This window comes from Lissotriton vulgaris, chromosome 5 (genome assembly GCF_964263255.1).
Source record: "Lissotriton vulgaris chromosome 5, aLisVul1.2, whole genome shotgun sequence".
NCBI classification, from domain to species: domain Eukaryota; kingdom Metazoa; phylum Chordata; class Amphibia; order Caudata; family Salamandridae; genus Lissotriton; species Lissotriton vulgaris.
In genome coordinates, this window is record NC_141693.1 from 1,639,431,141 (window position 1) to 1,639,457,001 (window position 25,861).

General features: G+C 44.8%; 1 protein-coding gene across 1 annotated transcript in view; it reads left to right on the forward strand.

The window, feature by feature from the left end:
• LOC147716885 (uncharacterized) overlaps positions 1 to 25,861 on the forward strand; it is a 2,312,058-nt gene that overhangs the window by 1,437,869 nt on the left and 848,328 nt on the right. Inside the window, exon 8 of the mRNA XM_086919819.1 lies at positions 4,719 to 4,837. Coding sequence (XP_086775945.1) covers positions 4,719 to 4,837 — 119 coding nt within the window. The remainder of the gene's footprint in view (positions 1 to 4,718; positions 4,838 to 25,861) is intronic.

The following is a 25,861-nucleotide window of genomic DNA, read 5'->3' on the forward strand; positions in this document are numbered from 1 at the left end:
GAAATGCACTGTCATTTACAATGCTAATAGCTCCAACTCTCGCAAATGCGAGATTATTGCATTGCAAATGATTGCTTTTAATTGAACCACCTGGACTTGCATGTCAGATAAAGTAATAGAACAGACACACCGGATAACAAGCCCGTAGTAGAAACATGATGTCCTAACAGCATAGAGTAAGGCACAAGCAAGGTAGCAACCCTAGATTATATTTATAGGCGAGTTGTTTTTGCGATGCGTCCTGTTTACATTTTTAGTTACTCAAGAGCACTTTATTAACCCCCTCTCTTTACTCGTGTTGTAGACATTGAAGGAAAGGACTGAAGGGCACCAGTACACACATCGTTGTTTTTTGCGATACACAACAATAACACAAAGGGCGCCTTTGCAGGAGCTATCTTGGTAATGTTTTAAGTGAGCTCATGAAGTGTTAGCGTCCCAGTGCCCCCTCTAAGCGTGAGGCCTAAGGCTCAGTACAATTTAACGGTGACTCAGTTGTAAGTTGCGCACAAGTGCTGCTTGTGCCGAGCCGTTTTGTAGGTTCCCTGCCTCTTCAAGAAGGTAGCCGGACAGAGTGCAAGGCAGAAGGACTAGCATAGTGAGTGTAGAAAATCAGTGTAACTGTGAGGATAGAGGACAAAGCAGAGTAACAGCCACGGGGAGTGAAAAGCATGAGGAAAAGTGGTAGGAGAGAGTGCAGGACACAGTGACAGGGACGCTTAATTGAAACAAGCCATTAATCAAGATTATCTCCACATTTATGGCTGCAAAACACTCTGACATGAGTGTGCAGGGCCTTATCTTGGTGTAGTAGTGGGCCTCAGCAAGGCCTACCAGTGCTAGGGGTTTGCCCTTCTCTGCACAGAGTCCTCAGACCAATAGGATAGAAGTTGGCACAGAAACTGGAATAGAAAACACAAGATTTATTAAACCTCCATGAGGTGGAACTACATTCACACAACACCCTTCGGTAATGTTTGAAGTAGCCCACTGAATGGAAGGAGCTTGGGCCTTTTATACCCACATAGGGGCTCAAAAGAAGGCGGTACAGGTACAAGAAAAAGGTTTTAGGTACATATAAGGTCATACAGAAAATGCACAGTCAACAAGTGGGAGGAGCTAACAGTAGCTAATTCTGGTGAACACATCCTGACAGTTACAGTCTAGGGACAGCTGCAAGGACAGTTGCAAGCTCAACAGAGTATGTGCGAAGCAGATGAAACTAAATATAACCTGTCTCTAGGCAGATTCCAAGGGCATACAACTTCAAGGTAGGACAGAGCACATGGCACGTACGTGGTAGCACATGGCAAACAAGATGGCTGCCAGAAATACAAAATGGATTCCACAAAACACATAAGATAACCTCTAAATACAGGATGGCTAATGCTAACCTAATCGCTGCCAAATTACATCGGGACGGCCCACATGAATAATACAGGGGGGTCAGCGGGTGTCAAAGGCTACAGGGCATTTGGGGTCCGCAGTTGCCAGCCAGAGTTACAGCGAGGGGCTCTGTGGGGTCTGTTTCCGGACATGGGAGCCTGCAGAAGGCCCACATCTTGCAGTCGTGAATTGTGTCACCGCTGCATGGAACTGCAGGCCGCAGTGCCCGGTCCCATGATTATGCATGCAGGAAGAAAGAGTCCACACACAGCTTTATCCGATTCCATTGTCCTCTGTCCGCCATAGCGACTCAGTTATGATGTGGGCGGCACAGGCCGGCGTCTTCAGTGGCAGGTTTATTAGATTCCATTTGAGAGCCTGCACAGATAATGTGTTTGAGTTCTCACACACGCAGTGCCTGGGAAAATACGTGCAGACCCCCTGCCTGACTCTGTTCCTGCATGCATGGAGGGGGTACAAATGTGTGCATGCCTTCGCAAATCGATTTTCAGGATAGTTCAGCACACAAACTGTCTGTCTGTCCATGCACCAAATGAGAGCCATGACTTCCCTCAGCAGTATGGTTCAGAAGCAGGTTTTCTTATTGGCTGATGCTGCAACACAAACTAAAGCCCATGCAGTATATTTCAGCAGTATTGCACCCAGGCAAGCTGAATGAATGAAGTACTGTGAGAAAGCTGCTGAGAGAGTTCAGTGAATTCCTTGCTCCTTCGTTGCTGAGGCCCAATGTCACACATGTGAGTGGCTACAGGGCTGAAGCGGCCTTTCATCCTGCCAAAGATGAGAAAAAAAAGCTGAGCACCACTGTTAACAAGCATCAGGTCTTTAAAAGATCTGTGAAGTACTCTAGTGCGTCTGTGTGTGTGCCCGGAAAGCTGTCTCACCCTGGGCTGCCACACACAGGGGGGTGCTGAAGCTCTTTGAGTCCAATGGGCGCTTGTCTGCATTCCACTATCAGTCCTTTCAAAAGGATTGTTGCTTAATTGAGTTTAATGCAGGGATTATCCAGCATCCAGTCAGCTAAGTCTCTCCACAGTTAATTCCAGAAAGACTTTCATAGGCTTGAGATATATACATTAAAGAAGTAAAAAGACAACTTAAAAAAAAAGTAGCACAAAAATTATTTTTTTTTAAAACAAAATGTTAATTGCAAAACAGTTTAGGGGAGGGATTTAAACAACAGGAGGGCCGGTAGAAAAATATGGATGCAAGTTTCCTTTTGCTGTTTTTCTTGGAAGGGAGGGTGTCGAGATTTGTATTTTGACTTTGTTTAGAGCGGATGCGTACGAGACATTGTTTTCTTCCCATAGAGTAGGATGAATGTTGTACCATGAAAAGACTCCAATGCATTTTAAATGTTTGATTACAGAATGTGTGATGAAAGTCCTGGTCAGTATTAGAGGGGTTTAAAAGCAGTTTTATCACAACTGTCTGTGAACCCGCCCATTACGTTTCACAAGGAAATTAAACAGAGTCTTGGAGTGTGGATAAGAAAACTGGTGTGAAATAGCAGCAGGGAAGGGGGTGGAGAGGAGGCTCTAAGGGAGAGCGACGGAAATAGTAGCAGTGAAGGGGCGGAGAGGAGGCTCTGAGGGAGAGCAATGTAAAGCCATATGGCTGCTTTGCGCGTGTGCACGCCTCATGCACTGTAGCTCTATGCCAGGGGTAGCACTTTGAAGAACCCCTTACTAAATGTCTCGCTAGTAGCGCATGCGCGCTGGCTCAGCGAGACCTAAAATGTCCAATTTGTTACCTGAGAATCCTTACAATTACAGACCCATCTCTCTACTTTCCCAACTGGGTGTTGATGAAAGGTCTAAAAAACACACACTCATGGAATAGCTTGAAGCGAATAAACTGCTGGACCTGTCTCAATCTGGATTTTTAGACACATGCACAGTAGTGAGACTACTCCAATTGCGGTTAGTCACCACATAAGATACTCTCTTGACAAAATATACCCTCATTGCTTGTATTGTTGGATCTGTCTGCAGCATTCAACACTGTATTTCCCCCTAAGATGGTGCAGAGACTGCAAGACATAGACATGTATGGCACAGCACTAGCGTGGTTCAACGATATCCTAACCAATCGAACTCAGACTATCAATATCGGTACCTATAAATCGCACACCATAAAACTTGACAAAGGGGTGCACAGAGGGGTCTTGTCTCAGATCCACACTATTTAACATCTATGTGGCTCCCTTGAGAAAGTTGTTAAAACGTTTGCTTTACAGCCATTGCCACATGCTGATGACTTGCAGTTAATCCTCACTCTCAATAAAGATCAGAATAATGCAGAAGCCTGCTTTCCAGTAGGCATAACAGCTATTGAGGCGTGAAAGGCAAATAACTGTCTCCAGTTGAATGCCAATAAAAGAAAAAATATACTGTTTGGGAAGGCCCCACTGCTCTGGACCCCCGACCTGTGGCCCTCTGAATGGGGCCCAGCCCAACTCCTAAATTAGTTGTAAATAATGTGGGTGTTCGCCTTGACCAATCACTCAGTATGAAAGAAAAAGTTGGGACCACCATTGGCACCTGCTTTAATAATTTGCGTCTCTTACAGAGAATTTTCCCCTCCTCCCACATTCTGTGATGAGGATCTTGGTCCAAGCATTGGTTATCAGTCGCTTGGATTACTGCAATGCGTTATTGGCCTCTACCAATGAGACAGTTTTGAATAAACTGCAAGTAGTTCAAAATACAGCAGCACGCCTCATCGACAATCTTCCAGTCAGGGCAATTGTTTCCAAAATATGCTGTTTGACACACAGGTCCTTGAACTGATAAGGCCCGAGCTATCTATCCACAAAGCTCACCCACTACCGGCTTGGCAGAGCTTAAGTTCAAGTGACAAAGCTTTGCTCACAGCCCCACAGATTAAAAAAAAACCAATCATGTGGCAGCTCGTTTTCATATTGAGCCCCTCTGTGATTGGAATGAGCCCCACACCAATTCTGTCAAATTTAGGAAACGTCTTAAAAGAGCATTGTTTGTGGCCTAGTAGTTCGACCATCTGTCTGTGATCTGCGTGGCGCCAAGATACCCCTCCTGGGGGGATTCGTTCGCATTTCAAATTAAACTAATGTGACAACAGAACAAATAATGGCTACTTTTTTCTTTAGAAATACTCCACATACCTGTTTAATTATGAATGATTATTCTAACCTTGCTAGTCTTTTCTAATGTAGTGAATCTTTGAAAGATGCTATTGCTGGAGAACTGCACAGTTCTCCAGCAAGAGAATAGGAACCCTTCCCATTTGTAGCGGTTAATATGTTGACATTTATATTTTCTTGTCTGCAGAGTTTTGCCATATAAGGTCGCATGCTGTCTTTGCCAAGCTCAAAAGAAAATAGAGTCCCTTTGTAGCACAGTCAAGCTCCAGTGCCAAGATGTCTGTGACATAAGCTCATCATTATGTAGTAGGTATTATGTTCATAAAAAGTAAGTTCTACAGTTGTACTTTTTCTACACAAAAAGCATTTAAGTGTCAAAAAAGACTTACTGTGTGGTGGATTTGTCCATCTGTTCACAAGTATATTCAATGAAGAATACAGTTCCGATCATTGTTATGCTGTTTAAAGTCCGATCTATTTTGGGAAACAGAGACCATCATCAGTTATTAAATAATGGTTCAATTAGTTATGTTATGTGTAGAGCGTTTGTAATATATTAAATATTTACCTGAGAGTTTCATCAGGACACTGAAACAAATTCAAAGTTTGCTGGAGGGAATACAGGAATATGATTTCCTTAATCGTGTAGGTCAGAGAGGAAGAAAGAAGTTGCAGAGTTTATTAGCGTTCTATGGCAAAAACGAAGACTAAAGCTCCCCTCGGTTGATGGTGATATGTTTGGTAACTGCTGTAATTTCACATTTGGCAATTATGAGTTTTATGATAGATATTGGCAGGTGAAGCCTGCCAATATTTATTGGATGATGTTGGATCTGACGTCCTTGGTATGATTTTCCCCCAACCTTTTGCCTTCCTTCCTCCGGTTCTTTCTAACTTTAGGACTGGTAACCAGTCCTAAAGTTCTTGTGCCCCCTCCTTTAAATATGGTAGCTTTGGCTTACACCCATTTAATTTATTTGTACGTCAGTAGTAAAATGGTGCTACATGTAGCCAGGGCCTGTAAACTAAATGCTACTCATTGTGCCACCCACTTAAGTAACCTTTTCAACATGTCTCAGGTCTGCCAGCACATCCTTTGTGTGCAGTTGAAATTGCCATTTCAACTATTTTGCCGAGCCGTAACCTTCCTTTTTAACACAATTAGGTTACCCCTTTCGTAGGCCCTAAATAGTCCATAGGGCATGGTGAAGTGTGTTGAAAAGGCTGGACATGTCCTGGTAGTTAAAGACTCTTAAATTCCTTTTCACTACTTCAAGGGGGAAACAACCTTTACGACAAGGTACAAACACCGCAATGCATTCACAATGCAGCTTTTACAACGCAAGTCGTTACCACGACTTGCACTGGAGGGCGCTCTAGGCCAAGGAATAGTATGATTTACTATCCAACACCTTCCCTTCTGTACGTAGGCAGGAGTTGGAATTGTAAATCATACTATTCCTAAGTCCAGCACCCTACAGCGCAAGTCGTGGTAACGACTTGCGTTGTAAAAGCTGCGTTGTGATGTACCGCAATCATTTTGATCACGTGGTAACATCATACATCCCTTTAAGGCCTACCTCTCTCATTGGTTTACCTTAATACATTTAATAAGTGCTAACTTTCAACTGGGAGCAGATAGAAATGTCGAGTTTATGTCTAACAATTGTAATTTAAAACCCTCTTTAATGATTAAGTCGGATGTTAAGTCAGAATTACAAGGCATGTTCTTGTCCCAAACATTTGGTGCTTGAAGCCTGTGTCCTACGTCACATGACTAGGTGTAGCTGGCAATTGGTCCTTGTGTATTGCTTTGTGTATTGCTTCCAGACAGTGAGACAAAGGGTGGCATGTTATCCAGTATTGGATCTTTCATAGATTGACATGCTTGAATCATCCACGCTGTCAAGGTGGGAGTCTCACAGAAAAAATATATATCACAGTAATAAAACATATCATAATAGGCTATAAGAGAGGCAAGTCCCTCAAATTTTCTACCACACATCGTGTGACAGGAAGTCTCCCTTGGCTCTGCTCTGCTCAGTTTTCTTTCATCTGTTGGACTTTGTGAGTACAGAATGTCTGATACTTCTTCTTTAAAGGGTTATTCAGGCCCTGTTGGTGATCTGGGAAGAAGAGGCTGCATTTTGAAGATCCGCACAATAATTTTGAATGTAATTCCTTTACCCTGCTCATAAAGTTAAAGACTGTAGGATTTGCAGGACTTTTGCTTCTAAACCTCTGTGGTGCCTGAGGATTAAGGCAGTGGTAGTTCTCAGGCATCAGCTCATCTGACTAAGAAAAGGGACAGGTCTGAGGAATCCCACGAAGGCCACAACAAATCTACAAAAAAGTCCCATAATGAGGTTCTGCATTCTACCTAAAAATGAAGATGCCATTCTCTTCTGAGGAGAAATCTGGGGAAAAAACTGGCTCAAAATGCCCCAGAAAACTGTCTTTAAACAGCCTAAGACTCAGGTAGAGTCTGTCAGGACCTCCTTGTCGTCAAAAAAGGCTTTGTCGACGACGGAACCACCTCCAACCTCGTCGGCGCTTGCTTCATCTATGGAACCATCGACAAAGACTGTGCCATCATCGATGATAATCTCTTAACTGTCGGCTAGTACACCGCCGACAGTCTCACCTCTGTCGACCTTTCTCCGGTCGGCGGCACTCCCATCATCGACCTGCCTCCCTTGTCGATGCCTCCACCGTTGAAGACAACCACTTCATCTACGATGACAATATCGGCAACGATAGTCCTATGGTCCATGGCCTCGACGATGACTACTCCATCATTGACGACAGTCATGTAAACATCAATGGTATCTGTGTCACTATTGACAATCATCTCATCAACGCCGCAACGGAGAAGGCCTTCTTCATTGCAAATAAACCCAATCTTGTCATCCAGGTTCTCGTCCATGATCCCGTCGACAAGGGATTTTTACCTGGACCCTCTTATATATCTCCTTTGCCTCATAGCCAGTTTTTGGAGGAATCTGAGGATGATGAGTTGTTCAGTTCAGCCCGCAGCCCCTCTTAGCTCCATGTGAAGTTCCAAGTGGAAGAAGACGAGGATGATTACCAACCTAAAGAAAGACCTCGAGTATTGATGCCTCGTCATGAGCCTATGATTCAAATGCCTGTGGCATTAGTGCAGGACTTGACAGCTATGCTGCAGGATTACCATACCCATTTCCCTACTGCAGCAGGCTCTGTTCAAAACAAGCTTCTCCCCTGCCTGCTTTTGATTCAGCAGCACCTTCAGTTCCTACAATAGAGGCCCAGGATCCTTTGCGCCACAAGATCAGAGGATGCAGGATGATAACGATGAAACAGTTTGAGGAAGGTGAACTTCCTAAAACACCTACTGCCATTGATGAGAGGGAGGAATATTTAATTCCAACACCTTCTCCGCCGGCTCCTCAGGCAGTGGATTCTCCTTCTGAGGACATTGGGGGCTTTCATGCCATTATGGAAAGAGCGGCTAATCAATTCCACCTTCCCATGCCTGTTGAGCAGTCCTGCTTTTTATAAGATTTTAAGGACCAGAGCAAAAAAATTGTCCTCACAATTCCCATCATTGATCATATTTGGGAAGAGGGTGTTAAAATCATGAAGAACCCCTACTTCGTAACTGTCTTCCTAGAATTGTTGAAAAATACAAGGCCCCGATGATGCCCCCGCATGCCTGAATGGACAACCTAAGCCGGATTCTGTAATTTCCCAAGCTGCTCAACGGAGATCCACAAATTCTTCAGTGGCCATACCTGCACCACCTGATAAAGTTGGAAGGAGACTAAATAATATAGGAAAAAGATTCACCGCCATGGCAGGCATGCAGCAAATTCCTTGGCCATTTTAGGAAGATACAACCCCCAAATTTGGTCGGATGTTGCTCTGTATCTCGAGATTTTACCAGATGACAAAAAGCAAGAGGCAAGAAAAAGTCTGCCTGAGGGGGAAAGGGCAGCATCTGAAATCATTGACATCTCCATGGATTTGGCTTCTCTAGGTTTTGGCAGCTAGCTGGGGCAGCAGTTCTCCGTTGCCAAGGATGGCTTAAGTCTCCCACCTCTAGTCCTGAGGTGCAGAGCTAAATCTTAGACATGCCATTCAATGGGGATGCACAGTTTGGCAAAACACATTGACAATGCCTTACAGGAGATTAAAAAGGACACACATACAGCTAAGGCTTTAGTTACTCTCCAGTACAGAAATCACCTTTTTGAGGCGCCTGTGGCAGAGGCTCATACTCATTTCGTGGGAGCTACCAAAAATACCAGCCTCGGCTTATCAATATACATATGGCTATCAACCACAACAATCGTATAGAGCCCCCTGCTGCTGCTTACTCTAGACAGCAACACAGAAGAAAGCAGCCTCTCCAGGCCAGAGACAATTCCAGAAAGCAGTGACACCTTCCCAGAACCTGCAACAATTTGGCCACACATCATCCCCAGGATGACCAATATTTCTTTACATTTCGACCAATGGAAGAAAATTACTTCAGACAAATGGGTCCTAGACATAGTAAGATATGGTCATACCCTAGAATTCGCAAAGATCCCTTTGCCTCACCCGCCTCTAAAGAAGCCACCTCCTCATCTCAATCTCTCAGACAAGAAGCCAGCATTATGCTCCGGAAAGGAGCTGTGGAAAGAGTGCCTCACTCTCAAGTGGGAAAGGGTTATTATTCCTGCTTCTTTTTGATAAAGAAAAAGTCGGGAGACTGGAGGCCAATTCTAGGAGATTAAACAAATATCTGCAGAAAAAGACTTTCCACATTGTCACTCTCCAGGAAATTTTGGAGCTCCTCAATCATGCAGATTTCATGACAACACTAGATCTGCAGGACTCATATTTCCACTTCCCTATCCATCCCAAACATCGAACGTTTCTCAGTTTCACTGTGGCAGGTGCTCATTTTCAGTTCAGAGTTCTCCCTTTTGGTCTGCGGTCAGCACCAAGAGTATTTACCAAATGTCTTGCTCCAGTTGCTGCTCATCTCAGGCTGTAGGGCCTGAAGATGTTCCCTTACCTAGACGACTGGTTAGTGAAAGCACTATCTTTTCGACAAGCCTCAAGAGGAACTTCAATTTGCCTTCAAATGTTTCATTCCCTGGGGCTAACTATCAATTTTCAAAAGTCAGTTCTGCATCCGTCTTACAGGATGCTCTTTCTAGGAGCAGTTTTAGACACTATCCAAGACAAGGCATTCTTGTCCACAGAAAGGCAATCACACCTAATTTCTCTAGCAACAAAGTTGAGAGGAAGAAAATTTGCTTCTGTGAGACTGATAACATCTCTACTGGTCATGATGTCCTCTGCAATTCTAACGGTACCTTACACTCATCTCAGAATGAGACCTATACAAGAAGAACGAGACAATCAATGGCTTCAGGTGACCAGATCGTTCGACGACCTGGTTAGGATAACTCCAGCCATGCGATCAGCTTTGCTTTAGTGGCAGCACTTCAGCAATCTCTCGATAGGGCTTACTTTCCTTTCTCGGACACCAGAGTTCGTCCTCACTACAGACGCTTCTCTAGAAGGATGGGGGCTCACCTTCAAGACCTTCGAATAAGGGGAAAGTGGGCAAAATGGCTTTCAAAAATGTACATCAACTTCCTGGAGCTTTGAGCCATTTTTCTAGCCTTACAGGCTTTCCTTCCAAGGATTCAAGGATCCGTGGTCCTATTAAGGACAGACAATACCACATGCATGCATTACCTAAACAAGCAAGGGGGAACATGCTCCCACATCCTATCACAGGAAGTACAAGAGTTATAGAAATGGCTTCTCTCTCACCAGGTATCTATCAAGGTGGAACATATTCCGGCGGCGAAGAACAGTCTAGAGGATACCTTGACCAGGACTTGCAATTCCTGCCACGAATGGGAGCTGAACCAGAAAGTTCTTGAGTACATTTTTCAGATGTGGGGCAAGCCCAACTTGGATTCTTCACTTCCGAAGCGAATCAGAAATGCCAATTCTATACCAGCTGAGAACCAGAAAGAGGCTCTTGGGGAAATTACTTTCTGGTGTGGTGAAAGGGATCTTCGCCTATGCATTTCCCCCCTTTCCGTTTATCCTGAGACTTCGGATGAAGTTGAAAATGGAGCTTTGCCGAATAATTCTCATTGCCCCACGTGGCTGCGTCACCACTGGTTCACAGAGCTTCTCCTACTCTCTGAATGCAGACCGTATCGCCTTCCAATATCGCCAACACTGTTAACATTGAGCAGGGGACAGATTCTCCATCCACATCCAGCCCCACTGCAACTACATGCGAGTCTTCTGAACTTGCTGAATTCAACCGTTAGATCTACCTCAAGACTGTAGAGACATACTTGCTAAAGCAAGGACACCATCCACGATTAAGACTTATAGTCTCAAATAGAAACATTTCTGTTCGTGGTGCCTTCATAATGATGTACACCCTCTGGAGTCTTCTCCGGATAACATTTTGCCTACCTGCTCTTCCTGGCCAAATCTGGCATTATGTTGACAACCATTAAGTTACATCTGGCCGACATCTCTACTTACAGTCGTTCCGCTGGAGGTTTATCGCTTTGTTCAAGCCGACTGGTTAAACAACTTATGAAAGGACGTTTAGGAGCATTTACTCCTGTAAGAGATCCTCCTCCAGAATGGAGACTTAATTTAGTTTTGGCGCAACTTATTAAACATCCGTTTGAACCAATTCACAGAGCTGACCTTAAATATATTTCCTGGAAAGTTGCTCTTACTTCCACCAGGAGAGTCAGTGAAATTCAAGCTTTCACTGTTAAAGAGCCCTACCTTCACTTTACTAATGACTGTGTTCTCCTTAGAACGAATTCTACTTTTATTCCTAAGATTACATCATCTTTCCGTCTTAATGAGCCGATTATTTTGCGTACTTACTGTCCTAATCCTAATTCCCCAGCTGAAAAAGCACTTCATACTCTGGACATAAAGAGATGTCTGTAATTGTATATTTCACATACTAAGTCCATACGAAGATCGGATCAATTGTTTGTGTCCTTTGGTGTGCAAAAGTCTGATACAGCAGTGACTAAAGCAACAATTGCAAGGTAGATTGCATCGGCTATTCAATTTTGTCATACTAAAGCAGGCGGTCCACTTTCTGTCAAACCTAAAGCTCATTCCACAAGAGCAGTGTTACCATCATCAGCGCTTTTTTTGCTGGAGTGCCATTGGAAAAAATTTGCTGTGCCACAACTTGGAAAAATGTGCATACATTTACACAGCACTACTGCTTGGATTTGGCTACAGAAACAGAATCAGCTGCAGGACAAGCAGTTTTATGTAACCTTTCCCAATAAGGTAAGCCTCTGTTTTGGAGGTGATTATTTATTAATTTTAAATCTAGTGTATTTGCTTCCCATGTTATTGCTGGTTTATTTTCTCAATGCATAAATGTTCTCTTCATATTGTGTTGCATATGTCATATATATATGTACTTAAATATCCATTGATAAGGATATCTAAGTGGCATTCAATTTGAAATCCACCATCCTCAAAATTAATGGTTAACTCCTATATATTATGTTTTAAGCATGGTAATCTATGTAAGATCCCATACTGGATAAGAAAACTAGTTACTTACCTGTAACTTTAGTTACTCAGAATTGGTATCTTTCATAGATTCACATGCAACCAACCCTCATGCCTGGAGAGGCTTCCCTTATTGCTGTATATTACTCTTGTCACCTGTGCCCAAAAATCGGAGGGACTTGCCTCTCTGTGGAGTGTTCTAGAGGGTGCTAGAGCCTGATTAGCTATTTCAACTTTGATTCTTTTTTACAAAAAGACAAGGAAGGCTACTACAGTGACTGTGCAGTCCATTATAGCTTATTATATTATGTTTAACTACTGTTATATATATATATATATATATATATATATATATATATATATATATATATATATATATATATATATATATATATATATATATATATATATATATATATATATTTTATCTTTACCATCAGACTCCCACCTCGACGGCGGGGATGATTCAAGCATGTGAATCTAGGAAAGATGCCAATACTGGATAACTGAAGTTACAGGTAGGTAACTCATTTTCTTCTCCATGTAGGCTGCAATGCAGCCTGCATGGAGAAGTGCAGAGTATGCATGACTGGTTTGGGTGGCCCAAGAGGGCCGCCCAAACCAGTCATGCACATTCAGGAGTGGGCAAACCACTCTTGTCCACCACAGGCAGCTCCGCCTACCCGCCCGCCCGAAATGCAGAAAGAAACATGAAATGGTAATAACCAATACTGGTTATTACTGGATAACTGAAGTTACAGGTAGGTAACTCATTTTCTTCTCCATGTAGGCTGCAATGCAGCCTGCATGGAGAAGTGCAGAGTATGCATGACTGGTTTGGGTGGCCCAAGAGGGCCGCCCAAACCAGTCATGCACATTCAGGAGTGGGCAAACCACTCTTGTCCACCACAGGCAGCTCCGCCTACCCGCCCGCCCGAAATGCAGAAAGAAACATAAAATGGTAATAACCAAAAGTTATTACCATTTTATGTTTTAGCTTTCTCGCACTGAGAGAAAGCAGTTCGGTGATGCCCCTCCGCCTTAGTGGAAGAGCCGCCCCTGATGTTTAGTCCATGTGTATTGGCGATGCTGGCCAGAGGTGTCATATACATTTTGTGGAGGGTGTGGCTGAGTGAGGATCCTTGGGATACTCCACAAATTATTTCCTTGGGTTCAGAAGTAAAGAGGGGAAGCTGGAAATGTTGTGTTTTTGAGGTTATTCATCTGAAAAGGGCTCCTTTGAGGCCTTTGCTGTGCATCTTTGTGATGAGTGTGCAGTGAGAGACTGTATCGAAGGTTGCTGAGAGGTCTAGATAGAGCAGAGTCACAGTCTCTCCTCGGTCGAGTAGGGCTTGAATGAAGGCTCTGGCTGCAATGAGGGCTGTCTCAGTGCTGTGACTGTTGGGGAATCTGGACTGGGAGGAGACGAGTAGGAGGTTCCATTCCAGGTGTGAGGAGAATTTTGGTGGATGGCTTTTTAGAATTCTTTTGCCAGGAAAGTGAGCAGGGAGATCAGTCAGCAGTTGTTGAGGTTGCTGGGGTCTGCCAATGGTATCCTTAGTAGGACATTAACTTCTGCATGTTTCCAGTCATCGGGGGAGGTGGTTGTGGCAATTAAGGTGGTGAGTACATGGCTATTTCTGGTTTCATCTAGACTGAAGATGTGGTGAGGATATGAGTCGGTTGGGCCCCTGAAAGAAACCGAGTTTTTGATAGATGCTGTGGCTTGTGGGTAGGGCTGGCTCCAGTAGGATGTCTGTGGTGGTAGCAGGGTCATTGTGCTGCTTGAGGAAGTCAGTGGCCTTGGGCTGGGGTTCAAAGTTTCTTTAGATGTTGCTGATCTTGTCTTGGAAGAAGTTTGCAAGTTAGTTGTAGAGTTCAGTGAGCGGGTAAGGCTGTTTGTTACAGCTGAGACGTTGGAATGTACCTGTATCTTGAACCCAGGACTATCATAATGACTTCAAGAGCTAGTTGGCTGGCCTCCTGGTCAGAGTCTCAGGGACAGAAAAGGTGCCAACCACCTTAAACCCAGCACTGATACTCTGTCTGATGCGAATCCTATCCCGGAAGTGGTGCTACTTCAGTCCTGGATCCTGCGAGCGGGCCTAAAAGGTGTTCTGCAAGTCCAGCTGGGGTTCTGTGGGCATAACAGATGCAGTGCAACACATCTTCTTCCAGCTCTACTTTGAAACAGTCACTGCTAGATGCATCCCTTACACAGGACCTTGCATCGCAGCCCACAGTTCTTGGAATGATTACTGCGCACCGAATCCTCGATGCAGGCCAATGCATCGCAAGCCCGTTCTTCTGAAATGCGGCTGCATGTCACTTCCTCGACGCAGTACTTTGCATGGCAAACCCCTCATCGACTGCTTCCTCGATAACGATGTACTCTGCATCGTGGCCCCTCAGCTTTCTCAGAACCGCTGCTGTGAAATTCCTCCTCAATGCTGGATCTTGTAACTCTATGCAAACCAAGTTTTAAGATACTTTGTTCAGCAGCCCTAATGTGGTCTGGGTATCCAGGCCATGCTTCATCACAGTCAGCTTGAACTTGTGACTTTGTTCCAGGTCTGCTGCGACCATATGACCGCAGTTTTGCGTTGTGCTTCTAGGCACTATTTTCCTCTAATTTTTAAAGTTGTGTTTCTCCGGTTCTACTGATTTGATTTTTGTTGCTTTGGTGTCAAATTGTTCATTACATTTTTCTCTAGTTTTCTAAATTGGTGCGAGATTGTCCATGTGTTTTGTTTTCGCGTCATCACGGTTTGTAGTGATGCATATATATTTTACACATTGCCTCTAAGTTAGGTCTGACTACTTTTGTGCCAAAATACCAGAGATGAGCACATGTTGATTTGGGGTTTGCTTGTGTTTCACCCTGATAGAGATTGTGGTTGCTGCTTGAACAGTGTTTCACCCGCAACTCAGATTCCTACAGGCAAAACATACCGTATCGCGGGAAACATGCCGGAGCATGTGGATTTTTGTACTGTAATTTTCCAAATCTACACATTATTCCACAAGAACTTATAATTGGGTGGTATTCATGCAGCCATTGAGTTCTAACTCATCGGAGTTAAATTTCATCAGATGTGATCACACCAGTTGCAATACTACTCATAATGAGGTCCTAAATGTAAAGGTATGTTTTTTTAGAAAATTGTTCAAGCAGTGAGACACTGGCATTGAGCCAAGTTAAAGATGTGGTTTTGCGAAGAATAATTTATTGGGAGGTGTGAGTGTACATACTGAATAATAGTAGTGTCAATACGGCTTGAGAAGGACATTGCAACACCTGAAAACATTTGATTCAGCTTTCAATAGGTCTTAAATATAGATTTTTCAAATGAAATAGAGAAATGGCTCCTTGTATTGTCACAAAAGATGTCTAAAAAGTATATCATTTAGGAGGGGGAAGTGTAGATTGATGGTTTTGTAAGAGAGTTGATGGATTTTTAATTGTATCCTTGTTTTTATGTGAATCCAGCATAGTTTTTATCTAAACGATTGAATATCAACCCCTAAAAGGTATAAAAATCTAGACTTACTTATCTGTCAATATTTGTTTTCAATATTTTGTTCTCAATATTGTGTCCCATCGATATTCTGAGGTTGATATTCAGGGTGCACACAATTTTTTGAAGATGGGCAAGATGTGATGGAGTATTTTATAGGATGACTGAAGTCCAGCCCTTGAATGGGGGGGTTCTCTTGATAGCTGACATGCCACTATTTAGAAATATCTAAGAGGTAGTGTTTGATAAAAAAAGAAATTGGCAGGGAATGACATCCCCTTTACCTTGTATTGGAGTGGAGCAGACTTTAAGCCTTCCGCAGTCTAAAATAATATATATATTGTTTTAAATGTGATTCTCCAGCCTCAATCACAGCTGCATATATGAATGAATGAATAATTTACTTGTAAAAAGCACTATCACTCAATACAGAGCATCCTGGCACTATTGGAGACACAAAATCACTTACTAACAACTGCAAAACTTGTAAAGTGTCCTCGTTAAGTCATCAAGGACCAAGCCCAAAGATGAGAATCATTCAGTCGTCTACAGAGCTCATAAGGAATCGAAACGAGGCAAGATTTAAGGCTTCTCTTAAAGATAGATTAATTTTCCACGAATCTGAGGGAATTGGGGAGCTGGTTCCAGGTCTTGGAGCCCAATACCATAAAAAATTTCACCCCTATTGTTGTAAGCTATTTGGACCATTGGTCATCTGTGTTCAGGGGGGCCTAGGTCATTCTCCAAATCCCTACAGATCTTATCATCTATGGTTGGAATCATCGTGCAGCAAGACTGATAGAGTTTGGATGTAAGGTGCACTCCGCTCTCACATTCAATGATTTGGGAAAGGGGAGTAAACCAGTCCGGCTCCAAGGGGAACCCCGGGAGCGTAGCCCATAAAGCAGAGTATAGCTACCTAAGTACAAAGCTGTCCATGAACGTGGCTCCGCAGAAACGGGCATCCTCTGTTGCCGAGAAGATGTGCCTGTCAGGGTACAGGTCTCCCAATGTAGAGATGGAGAACTTGGTCATTGTACGTTGAACCAACTTTTTGCCTGTGATAGGAAGCCAGCGGGTGTTCGGGAGAGGAAGAGCCAAGGAGTATAGCACTGAAGTGCCTGTGTATCATTTTAGCTTATCCCACACCCAGCTGGTAGTTGAAACTGTTTGTGTATCTGTGGGGTCTCTAGGACCGTAGCCAGCCGCTCAGGGAGAACAAAATCCGCCTCTGGGCAAAGAAATGGAATCCTGGCATCAGGGTGGTACCATGCATAGGCGTAACTGCATTGAGCTACAAGATAATATAAGTGGAAACCTGGAAACCCGTATCCGCCCCTTTCATATGGTAAGATGAGAACCTGCCAGCGGACGCACGCGGCTGTTTACAACCCCAGACGAGCCTTGTAATATGTGACTGTGTCTTCAAAAAGAAACTGTTCAGGAGGGGGATGGTTATATTATTAAATAGATATAAAAATTTGGGGAGAAAAACCATTTAATGATGGCCACTCTGCCTGCAATGGGCATCGGTAGTCACAGCCATTTCTCCACCTGGCTCTCAAGGGCGCTGACTGCCTGCCCTTAGTGAAGGACTGGGTTCTTTTGGACCCAGCGGTGCCAGGGCACAACACCTGAAACCTTCGTGGGTAACCTGCTCCGGCGTACAAGTCACAGAGACACGGGACACTTCCTTCGGCGTCAAAGAGTCAAGGTTTATTTACTGCAGGGAACACAGAAGTCACGACAAGTACACCACGTGCAACTTGGGGAGACTGCTTCAAATTGGTTTTGTGGATCGCTCCTTTTATACAGTTTTTACCCATAGGCTAACATTGAACACAAAGGTTTACAACTCAGTTCCCACATCTAGCTCCCAGAGGGGTCGCTTTGGTCGCTTTGAAACATACAAGGTCCGGAACATAAGTGCGGAAACATTTGGCGGTTCCCAACTGTAAAAACCCATCTTCCCACCATTAGCAAATTCCAATCAGCAGTAAAGTAGATCGAAACAGGAACGAAGACAGGTGCAGAGGAAGACGGAGACAGTGGGGAGATCGGAAAGGGTGTAAAAGGGGAGGTGTCGGGAAGCACGAGATACAAGCATCAAAGGGACGTGCCTAATGAGATGCACGGCTGAGACAATAAGTCCGTGCGGCAAGATGAGCCTCGAGCGGCGCCATCTGCCTTACAGTAGCAACCCCCTCGTCATAAAGACACTTTCAAAGGACATGTGTCTTCCGCAAATATCTTGGGAGTCCCAGGGTCGCGAAGCGGACAGCGTCCGTTCGCTGACTACTTGAGGGCAAGAGACAAAATGGATGCCGTATCTAAGATGGAACCCGTGGGTACAGATGAGAAGCCCACGTAACAAACGAACGGTTTAAGTTAGCACAGCGAAACTGCGCACACTTACTAAACTCGTCATTTGCGGTTCATAGATACTTGACTCGACCATATTCGTGCGAGTCGAAAACACCACTTACAATTGTCACGGAACCTCAGACGCTCCTTTTGCCCTCATGTAGGCAAGCACTAGTCGGAATCATATTCGATATTCATCAGACCATCAAGATGTCGTTGTAGCATAGCTCTGTCCGACCGAGTCCCCTTGGTAACAGGTGGTTGTCTCATACACGTTGTAGCACAGAGGCCACATAAGGCAGGACCACACTGCACACAAAGGCAACACGTGAACAGGAACACTACCACAACCCCGATGATCATCAGAATCTTCCAACCCCAAGTCGACATCAGGCCCCAAAACCAACCGAGTAACGTCCAATCCCCTACATCCACGTGTATGGATTCGGAGATCTTATGCAACTTCGAGATGGCTTGATAGACAGTAGGAGCATTATCAGGTATGAAAATGCAACAGCTCGAATGGATCACTTTACATACCCCCCCGCGATCTGCCAAGACGACATCTAAAACCATATGGTTTTGCAACGTCATAAGTCTCTCCGCCTGAAGTTCTGTGGTGATATTACCAAGGGCACTGGCAGTAATGTGAGCTGTCGATTCTACCACTCGAGTCAAATGTCTCAGGTTCCTACTATTAACCATAGGTCCCCAAAACGGGAGGAAACCCTTGAAAAAGTCTCCTGCCTCTTGACCGGCAGTATCCTCTTCGCTAATTACGCCTCGTACAACTCTAGTCTTATGGTAATCGGCATCTACAGTGAACGTCGGAGGCAACAGATTTGCAACAAAACATGAGCCCATGAAGTCTGAGGGCAACCATGTATATGCACGATCATGACAGATGAAGTACGTACCCTTGGCAGCCAGAAGCACAGGGGTCGGGGACATTGACAGAAGGTAACTTTCAGTGCAAGCACTTACTCCAAGTGAGGCTTGCGAACCACGACCCACAAGACAAAAATTACCAGTGTGGGGTACGACCCATATTGGAGACGAGCTTTTAAGCTGCTTTTCATTAGCGAACATACTATATTCCCCTCTACTTAGGACCCTATAGGCCTGTACCTCTTCCTTAGGGATGAGAAAAGCATCATGGATCTCATCTTCCAAATCCTGTATGGCCATCGATAGCACCCATTGATACGAGGTAGGACCAGGTTTGGGGGAACGTTCTGGAGAGGGGTGGAAACCTAGTGCGCTTCGAAGCATTGTTTGGTATGCTCGAGCTGACCCTTGGGAACTATACGGCAGTACCAGATATGGAATTCCCTTACCCGTAGTATGTGGCATCAACCCACACACCCAACAATTAGTAGTGTTAACCACTAACTGATGCTGATGGAGGAGCTGGATAAAGGAATTGTTGCGGAATTCCACACGTCTAGCTTGTTCGTGTTCCGGTAAAATGTGAAAGGAATGAGGAGAAACAGTAGAAGTAATAGAAGTAAGGTTAGGGTAAGGAGTAGAAGTAGGGGTAGGAAGTAAAAAGTAAGACATAGCATAATACACCCCACCCGCCAAGAATGCAGAAGCAGTTAAAAACAGTACAAACAATTGGAATACAACACATTTAGTACGACTGAGTTTCTGCAGTTCGACTCTGTACGCCTGAGCTCCTTCCAAATCGTTCAGCTTCGAAAATGCCATTTCCCTACGACCGTCCGCAACGTTTCTTGACGCACTTCGTTCTATGCAGCAATAGTCAATTCCCAGGAGTTCCTAGGAACCGACGGCCTTTAACCTAGCGTCAAGACCTACTGTCCAGAAGGAAGTACGCGCGCGGCCCTACGGCCCTCAATACACAATGTATTTTATTAGCACAAAATTTCAGCTGTGGAAGGAAAAAGATACAAGAAAAAATCTTGATACATGTACAAAACAATTCCCAATGATACGGATTGTTCAAAGTTGATCAGGGGAAACGAGGATATTGCGGTTATCAGTTTCAGCAAAACAAGGAAAAATTTATTTGTCATTAGTATGAGAACGCAAGGAATATCGATGTTTCCCGGGACGTGTCTGCTCGTCGAACAAAGGATCCGTTGAAGAGACAGCGTCCTGTTGATCAATTGGTTGATTTGATCTTGAGTCTTTTGCTGACAATGTTCCAACAGTGGCTTTCTGCTGCGCTGAGTGTTCACCAACCAGCTGTGCGTCGCTAAAAGGTACAAACGCCGGCAATGTCTCTGCTTCTGTTGACGCAATGCCTTTCCTCACCCACGGGTCTGCCGGCAAAGGAATAGGGACTCGTTTACAATGGGTAGCATGTACCCAATTCTTCCGCCTCTCGAGACGAACGGCAGTCCTCGTGGCCAGGAGCACCTGGTAAGGTCCAACAAAACGGGGGTCCAGATTCTTCTTGCGTGAGAAGTTACGGGTGACTACCCAATCACCGGGCTGGAGCTGGTGGCCTGGACCCTCCGTCTGCGTCGGCAAGGCGTCGTAAACCTGTTGATGAATTAATCTCAGTTTAGCAGTCAAGTCATGTAAGTAGTCAATCAACATCGGATACTCAAGATCAACGAATATTCCTGGCCTAGGAACCCCCCACACATTCGCAGGACGGCCGAACACTATTTCATAGGGACTAAGCCCTAGTCGGGAGTGTACAGTCGCCCTAGTTGACAGTAATGCTAGAGGCAAAGCGTCAGGCCACGAAAGTCCAGTCGTAGCCTGAATCTTCGCTAGTTTTAGTTTAAGGGTACCATTGTAACCTTCAACCAATCCTGCTGACTGGGGATGATTGGCGCTATGGAATTTTTGATTGATTCCAAGGCCCTTACACACACTCTTCATCACACTTCCAACAAACTCACTTCCGTTATCTGACCACACGACTCTAGGCATTCCATACCGAGGAAAGTATTCCTTCAGTAGGATTTTCGCAGTAGACAAAGCAGTATTATCTTTGAGGGGATAGGCCTCAATCCATCGGGAGAATGCGCAAACCACAACCAAAACGTATTTCAGGTTATTGCATCGCTCCATATGGATGAAGTCCAATTGGATCACCTCAAAGGGATACGAAGGAGGAGCAAAACTGCCAGGGGGAGTTGGGGTTCCTTTGCCAGGATTGTACATTATACACACCATACAATTCTTCACCAAGCGTTCAGCACACTTCGTAATGCCATCATTCTTCCACACATCAGCCAACAACTTGCAAATACCTTTCGCGCTAATATGTGCTAACCCGTGTGCCATTGTCACAACGGCCAGTACATACGCATCAGGCAACATCCATTTTTTCTGATCTGACAAATCGATCCAGCAACCATTCGCATCCAACCTTCCCGTACTTTCTTTCCATTTCATCTTTTCAGTGTCAGTGGCCTCATTCTGTATTGCTTTCACACTCTCTATAGTATTCTCACACATACTTGATTCTGTAGGCCACCTAACCGAACTCGTCACATACATTCGAGTGCTAAGGTTCCGGGCAGTCTCCTTAGCAATCTCGTCTGCGAACGCATTACCACGACCAACATCATCCGTCACTTTACGATGCGCACTACACTTAACGATTGCAACTTGAGCAGGCAAAGTCAATGCATCCAAAAGATCGTTCACGAGCTGGCCATGCTGTATTTTCGTGCCATGCGACGTGAAGAAACCACGCTCTCGCCACAACCGTCCAAAGCTATGCGCTACACCGAAAGCATACTGGCTATCGGTGTACACATTCACACGTTTACCTTTTGCTAATACACATGCTCTAGTAAGAGCAATCAGCTCTGCAGCTTGGGCAGAATTCTGATTCAATCTCGCAGTCTCAACAACAGTATTCAACGTCACAACAGCATAAGCAGTAGTCACATCACCATTCGGCAATTTAAAACATGACCCATCCACATACAGGGTGCCGTCAGGGTCTTCCAATGGGGTGTTTTTAAGGTCCACTCGACCTTTTGTTTCCTCCTCTGTACGCAAGTAGCAGTCATGTTCTGCTACTTCATCTGACTCTGCACTAATCGGTAACAAGGTTGCCGGATTTAGGACATTACAACGTTTTATCTGAATATGGCTTGCCAAGAGCGTCAATTCGTACCCAGATAACCTCGCACTCGTCAAGTGCTGAGTTTTCGTTCGATTCAAAAGAGTATCGACTGCATGCGGAACCATCACCGTAAGCATATTATCCATGACCAATCCTGCTGATTGTCGGATGGAGACCGCAGCTGCCGCAGTTGCTCTCAAACAACTCGGCAATGCTCTAGCTACTGGGTCTAAGGTCGAGGAAAAATATGCACATGGACGTTGCTTACCACCAAAAGGTTGCGTTAAGACACTCAACGCACAACCTTCCCTCTCGTGAACATATAACGTGAACGGCTTGCTGTAATCAGGGGTACCTAACACAGGAGCCGAGCACAATGAATCACGTAATTCAGAAAAACTTTTCTGACATTCTTCCGTCCATGGTAAAGGAGTTGAAACATCCTTGCACGTAAGAGCCACCAATGGTTTCGCTAGCAATGAAAAATTTGGAATCCACTGCCTGCAGTACGACGTGATACCTAGAAAGGCACGCACATCTCTCTGGGTTTGTGGCACAGCCATTCGCGCAATCGCTGCAATTCTCTCTGGGGTCAATCTCCTTCCCTCCTTTGACAATAAGTGACCTAGATAGGTTACTTCTTGACAACAATATTGGAGTTTAGAAGGTGACACCTTGTGATTTAACTCACAGAGATGTTGCAGCAACGATATCGTAGCAATTTTGCAAATGTCCTGAGTATCAGCAGCCACCAATAAGTCGTCGACGTATTGGATTAAAGCCGCACCAACTGGCAACCTAAACGCATCTAGTTGACCCTTCAAAGCTTGACTGTAAATCGATGGACTTTCACAGTAGCCTTGAGGAGCGCGTTTGAACCGGAAGCTACGTCCACCAAGAGAGAAACCGAAAAGGTCCCTGCTCTCTTCGGCAATCGGGATGCTGAAAAACGCATTTTTCAAATCAATCACCGAAAACCACGAAGCAGTAGCTGGAATCAGAGTCAGTAGCGCCGTGATGTCAGGCACAACAGGGAATTGAGGAACCACAATTTTATTTACCTCCCGTAAATCGATAACAAAACGATAAACAGGCGGTTTGGTAGGATCAGTGCGTTTAAGAATGGGCAGTACAGGGCTGTTGCACACGTTTCCCCGTGTCTCCTCAATAACATCTTTCTCGATCAAATCATAGATGATCGCTAACAAAGCTCGTTCACCATCCAGGGAGATACGATATTGGGGAATACGTGGCAATCGCACATTAGATTTCAACTGAACAACATAAGGGGAGATATCAAGTAGGCCCACATCATTTGGACCCGTCGCCCACAAAGACGCAGGAAGAGAATCCAATTCCGGTGGAAGCTTATCGAGGGACAAATACATGGGAGAGACTACTTTCTCTCCGAACGTAAGCTTTACACCCGCAGGAGAACAATACAAAGTTGCATACAAACGTTTAAGCAAATCCAGACCCAAAAGATTTTCACCACAACCAGTGGTTAAAATCAACGGAGCATCAAGCTCACGAGGCCCAATTTTGAGGGGCAAAGGGCATGAAACTGGATTGCTAACGGGGGCGCCAGAGAATCCAACGGATACATTTGTTAAGCCAGACAAAGGTGCGCCAGGGAGTTTCGAATGCATGATAGAACTTTTCGCTGCACCAGTGTCCAACAGAAAAGGCTCAACAACGCCCGATGTAGCAACTGCGACGTAAGGCCCTCTCTGATCAACCGGAACTGATACCACTCCCTCTCCTTGTCTTTGGCTGTCCTAGTAATTACTATCGTCAGTTCCCTGATCGACGTAATAATCGTCTACATTGTACTGCGCCGATCGTCCTTGTGATGATCCGCGTTGATCGAAACAGTTATTAGAATTTGATGAATTGTCAGAACGGTCGTTCTGAGCACCACGACCTCTACCACGTGATGCGTTCTGTGAACCACCACGGCCTCCTCTAGACGAATTACCACTATTACGGTCATTTAAAGCAGGACAATCAAATTTAATGTGTCCCTCCTGTCTACAATAAGCACATTGATTGTACCCTAACGAAGATCTTTGGAAAGAGGAATCATTACGCGACTGCGATCGATTCGATTGCGACTGTGATCTATTCTGTTGAGACGCATTCTGATTAGAACGCGGCGGATATGCTTGCTGTAACAACACTTTAGTTTTCAGTTCTTTTGTCTTTTTATCAGCGCGGTCAGTTTCCTCTTTTTCTCTATTTTCGTAATATTGTGCCGTAGCCAGAATCTGAGCTGAAGTAGAAACGGCCCACGCACTTTCTGAATTCTTCAATTTATTGCACAAATCGGGCAATAAGTTCGATACAAATTTATCCACAAACAGCCGTTGTCCACCCTCAGTACCCATATCCTGTCCACTATGATCAACGAATGTTTCCTCAAACCTCGTAAAGAAGTCTGAAACACTCTCATCTTTCTTCTGCTTACAGGCTGACAACTTGTCCCAATTCACCCTCATAGCTGGCATAAGCGTTTTCATTAATGTAATGATTCGCTGGGGAAGAAGTTCAATCAACTGATCGGGTTTAGTAGCAGCCGCTTGTCCAGCGTCTGCCGCTGTAATAGCAGCCCAATCACCACCTAATTCATTTGTGTGATCTTGGTGACGAATCTTGGCCCATACCGGTTGCGGTACGACATTGCCAAACAACATGTCGATATCGGCAAGATTCATTATCGTAGCATCTACGAGCTGCGATAATTCCTTATAATACCCAGCAGGATTTTTGCGAGGATCGGGCAAAGTTTGTTTCACCTGAAGCACTTCCGATCGTTTCCATGGGAGATGTATCCATACTCTCTGGAAATGCGCCGGAACTGGCTGGGCAGCAGTATTATCAGCTGGTACCCAAACTGGCGGAACTTCACGCATAGGATATTGGCCAGACTCAGATTGTTGGCGTTCAAGATCCTCAACAAACAGTGCGTGAGGAATAGGAGCTAGACGAAAAGACAGCAACTGCTCGATAGCACGTCGGACATTAGTATCGACTATCAGTCCAGTAGCGAACTGAAGCCGAAGATTAGACAGGGCGGTCAGCACCTCGTCAGGCGCAACGGCCGCTATCTGATCATGTAAAAGTTTACACATTTCGTCAAACACATATCTCTGAGTCGGTATGTTGAATTGACTAAATGTTTCAAGAACAACTCGGGGTGGATTTCTCTGTGGATTATCCATCCAACCCATCGCCATATTGTAGAGCGCAGCGCGTTCTCTATTAGCAGGGAGCTGGCTACGTCTCTGAGGACCATCAGAACCAGCAGACCCAAAAACAGGTCCGAGCGACTGAAAGAAGTTTGTCGCAATGGGAGAATTACGATTACGGGTAGAGGGACAAGAATAAGACACAGGACTAACAAGAGAAGGAGTAGAAACAGTAGCAACAACAGGGGTTAACAACACAGGAGCAGTAGTGCGAGCAGGAGTATGTGGAAGCGGAGGAGCAGTAGGGATAGAAACAGGCACAGGAGCAGGAACAGTCGGAAGAGCGGGTGCAGGTTGAGGAACTGGTGGAGGAATAACAGGTGGAAGAACAGGTACGGCAGGGACCACAGGAACTGCGGTACCCTGTACGTACGGAGGTGGCGACTTCATAAGATAGGACATTAAAGGATCCTCAACTGCCTCTTCCTTCTTATCCGACTCCGTAGGCAAAGCAGGATAGCATTTATCTATGGTCATACGTTGCAACCTCTCAAACACTTCCTTATCCTTATCCTCCTTATCACGCTGAAACTGCTCAGCTTTCTTCACAATAGTAGCAACATTATCTCGCTCA